Below are 4,023 nucleotides of genomic sequence, written 5' to 3' on the forward strand. Positions count from 1 at the left end.
AAGCCTTTAATCGTCGCTCAAACCTCATGCAGCATCAGAAAATTCACTCTGGTGAGAGACCCTTTCAGTGTAAGGAGTGTGGAAAAGCCTTCACTGTCCTGGCACAGCTCACTCGGCACCAGAGTATTCATTCTGGAGAGAAATCATTTGCATGCGAACAGTGTGGGTCTGCATTCAGACTTCAGTACCAACTTACACAACATCAGAGAATTCATACTGATGTAAAGCCTTTTCAGTGCAAGGAATGTGGAAAGGGCTTTATTCGTGGTACAGGCCTTAGGATTCATGAGAGAATCCACACTGGTGAGAAGCCCTTTCAATGTAAGGAATGTGGAGAAGCCTTTCAGTATCATTACCAATTTCTTGGACATTTTAAAATTCATACTGGCAAGAATCCTTATGAATGTACACAATGTGGGAAGTTCTTTACTCGTGGTGGAGACCTTAAAGTACATCAGAGAATTCACACTGGTGGGAAACCTTACTAGTGTTAATGTGGGAAGCCCTTTGGTGACAATCAAGCTTGGTTTGACATGCTAAAATTCATAGTAGTAAGAAGCCTTATGATGTAAGGAATGTGAAGGCCTTCGGCAATTCTAAGATAGCTGTATATTGTATATTGGAGAGTTCATTATGATGACAAACCATATGAATATAAGAAATTTCAGAAAATATTTATATTTAGTTCAGCTGTTACTACACCATGGAGAATTCATACTGGTATAAAACTCTTTGTCCCTGTAAAGAATGTGGAAAAACCTTCAATTTGAGCTTAGGCCTTCTTCAACATAAAGAATCCATGCTGGTGTAAAATCCTGTGAATGCAAGAACTGTGGGAACATTTATAGAATTAGCTCTTAAACCTCATCAGAGAGCCCTTCTAGACCTGAAACCCTGTGAATATGAAGAATGTGGGAAAGCCTTATTGTGAATGATGAGCTTACACAGCATCATCAGTAGTCCTATGCATGTAAGGAAGGCGGACAAGTCTTTTATATGGAAATTTTACTGAACATCAGAGTACTCATTGGCAAGACTGTGACTAAAAAGAATGTGCCCTAAGATTTGGTCAGCATCAAAGTATTCATGTATTTTTGATGAGGAGAAAGCCTTAGAGAGTGAGATTGTGGGAAGTCTGTTGTTCAGAGATGATACTCTTTTGGATACCTTTGAATGTCAGAAATATAGGGTAGCCATCATGTTCTTGATGTACTCTTGTTTTTTAAATAAATTTAATTTACCAAACACTATACAACCAACATAGGAAGAGCAGTTATTGGAACTAGGGTTACCTGAGGCACCTTCCTTGTCCCATGGCTCCTGTGGTTTAGGCACAATCTTTACATTCTGTCTAGTTGATTAATGGTGAGCACAGTACCAGACAAAATTGTGGACGCAGGGTCCAACAGATATAAAATCCTTGAAGAAAGCATTTGGTTCATGCCTGTATTCTGTAAAGTGACTTTTATGGTGTTCTTGCTTTTATTGCCATTCCTGTAACTGATACAAGAGGCAAATTGTATTGCAGATAGTTTAGAAAAGACTCACGCATTCCTCCACTATTCAATTTTTAAAAGCTCCATTCTGTATAAAGTCTGGTGACTGAAAATGTATATGAAAGGATTTTTGTTGAGAATCCATTCCTTAGGTGTTTTTGTGAAGTTAAAAAACAAAGCTATTGATGAATAAGTACTTTTTAATGGAGTTTAATACATAAAAATTTAAAAGCTAAAACCCTATAATTTGTACTCTCTGTCCACCATTAAGACAAACTATACATTTGTGACAAGGCATGATAGTGCAGTCTCCTCTGTCACCTACTCTTGCTGAAGCCATTTTGGGTATGAATAGAATTTTACTTCTGATGGAGAACCTTGTGGAAAATTACTAAACTCTGTTCTTGGAACTAGAGGTCAAGATTCCCCAGCTAATTAGTCTGGCTTCTGTTAACCTGCCTGCATATACAAACCTCTCCTTGCAGCTAACTGCTTATTTTGGCTTCTGTTAAACTGCCAGTTTAGGCAAAACCTTCCCTTACATCTGCTGAGCAAGATAACAGAATGTGGGTTTTGCTTTTAATAGTCTCTTGCTCTAAATGCTTGGAGCTACACAGGTCCCCACTACCAGAGTGTAGTCCTTGCTGGTTGGAATAAAGACTTTTAGTTGACTATAAACCATCTGAGTGATCTTCTCTGGTGACCCATAAAAGATTAACCAAAAATAGCCAACATTGGCTGGAGGGAGGATGGTGCAAGCCTTAATCCCAGCATTCAGGAGTCAGAGGCAGGTGGCTCTCTGTGAGTTTAAACCAGCCTGATTTACTGTAATTGGTTATTCTTTTACTCTTGGGGGGGGGCTTTCCTACAAGTTCCCAAATAAACATATGCAGGCTTATTCTTACCTACAGATGCCCGGTCTTAGCTTGACTTGTTTCTTGTCAGCTTTTCCTAACTTAAATTATTCCATCAACCTTTTCCTTTGGGCTTTTGCCTTTCTCTATTTCTTTTCTTCTTACTCTATTGCTTGCTGTATAGCTGGATTTTTTTTTTTTGGGTTTTTTTTTTTTTTTTTTTGTTTTTCGAGACAGGGTTTCTCTGTGGCTTTGGAGTCTGTCCTGGCACTAGCTCTGTGTGTGTCCAGGCTGGTCTCGAACTCACAGAGATCCGCCTGCCTCTGCCTCCCGAGTGCTGGGATTAAAGGCGTGCACCACCACCGCCCGGCTCTGTATAGCTGGATTTTATAGCCCCTGATGTTCTCTCCTTTTTTCATTCCTTGATTTTCTCTTCCCAGATTTCTCCTATTATCTCTGCCTACTAACCCCTCCTATCCTTTCTCCTGCCTTGCTTTGGCCGTTCAGCTCTTTATTAGACCAATCAGGTGTTTTAAACAGGAAAATTAATACAGCTTCACAGAGTTAAAGAAATGGAACGTAAAAGATTACAATACATCTTTGCATCATTAAACAAATACTGTACAGCATAAATAAATGTGATGCATCTTAAATTAATATTCTACTACAGTCTACAAAGTGAATTCTAGAACAGGCAGGGCAGTTGCAGGAGAATCCCCGCAACAAAGATGTGTTTTTTCTTACCTGAAAGATTTGGACTAGAAGTGGGTTCTCCCACTTGAAGCAGGGGATGTCTCACAGATGCGCCCTCCATTTCTGAACTGTAGTTCATCCCAGATACAGTCAGGTTGACAACCAAGAACAGCCATCACGCCACCAAAATAAACTGGAGGGAAGCTAACACTTTGCAAGATACTGTATGTTCATGCTTGTGTTATGTGGAAACATAAATGGACCTGTGCATATGCTATGTGTAGTCATGTGTGTGTGTGATGTGGAAAGATGTTCATGTGTTTCTATGATATCAGTTATTGAGTAAGCAATACGTTTACAAGATTTGGCTTGCTGGTTACAATTTTTCAAGTATCCCAATTTTGCTTGGTAGCTGGTTGCTGACAATAACAGGTTCTTTTATTCCAATTTTTTTGTTTGTTCATTTTTTTTTGAGACAGGATTTATCTGTGTATTTCTGGCTGTCCTGGAACTCATTCTGCAGATCAGGCTGGCCTTGGACTCACAGAGATCCTCCGAGTTCCTGAGTGCTGCACCACTGCCCCACTCTCGTATTCTGGTCTTGATTACCAATATGAAGTTTTCCATCGCACATGAACACATCACACAGTAATATACAAATATTCAGGTTACAAAATGACTCAGATAGTGCTAAAGAGGTTTCAGAGTTCAAAGAGGCTGTGCTGAAGTCCAGACGCAGCTGACAGAGGCCCATAGAAGTGTCTGGAGAGACCAGAAAAATGACAAGGAGTGCAGGTGTTCAAGAACAGATAGCGCTGGGCGATGGTGGCGCACACCTTTAATCCCAGCACCCGGGAGGCAGAGGCAGGCGGATCTCTGTGAGTTCGAGACCAGCCTGGTCTACAAGAGCTAGTTCCAGGACAGCTCCAAAACCACAGAGAAACCCTGTCTTGAAAAACAAAAAACAAAAAAATCAAGAA

General features: G+C 40.3%; 1 protein-coding gene across 1 annotated transcript in view; it reads left to right on the top strand.

The window, feature by feature from the left end:
- The window catches only part of LOC106144453 (zinc finger protein 60-like), a 3,652-nt gene extending 1,375 nt beyond the window's left edge, over positions 1 to 2,277 (top strand). Inside the window, 1 exon segment of the mRNA XM_026778249.1 lies at positions 1 to 2,277. Coding sequence (XP_026634050.1) covers positions 1 to 572 — 572 coding nt within the window. The 3' untranslated portion in view covers positions 573 to 2,277.
- The last annotated feature ends 1,746 nt before the right edge of the window (positions 2,278 to 4,023 follow it).

Source organism: Microtus ochrogaster, unplaced genomic scaffold (assembly GCF_000317375.1).
Source record: "Microtus ochrogaster isolate Prairie Vole_2 unplaced genomic scaffold, MicOch1.0 UNK115, whole genome shotgun sequence".
Classification (NCBI taxonomy): Eukaryota; Metazoa; Chordata; class Mammalia; order Rodentia; family Cricetidae; genus Microtus; species Microtus ochrogaster.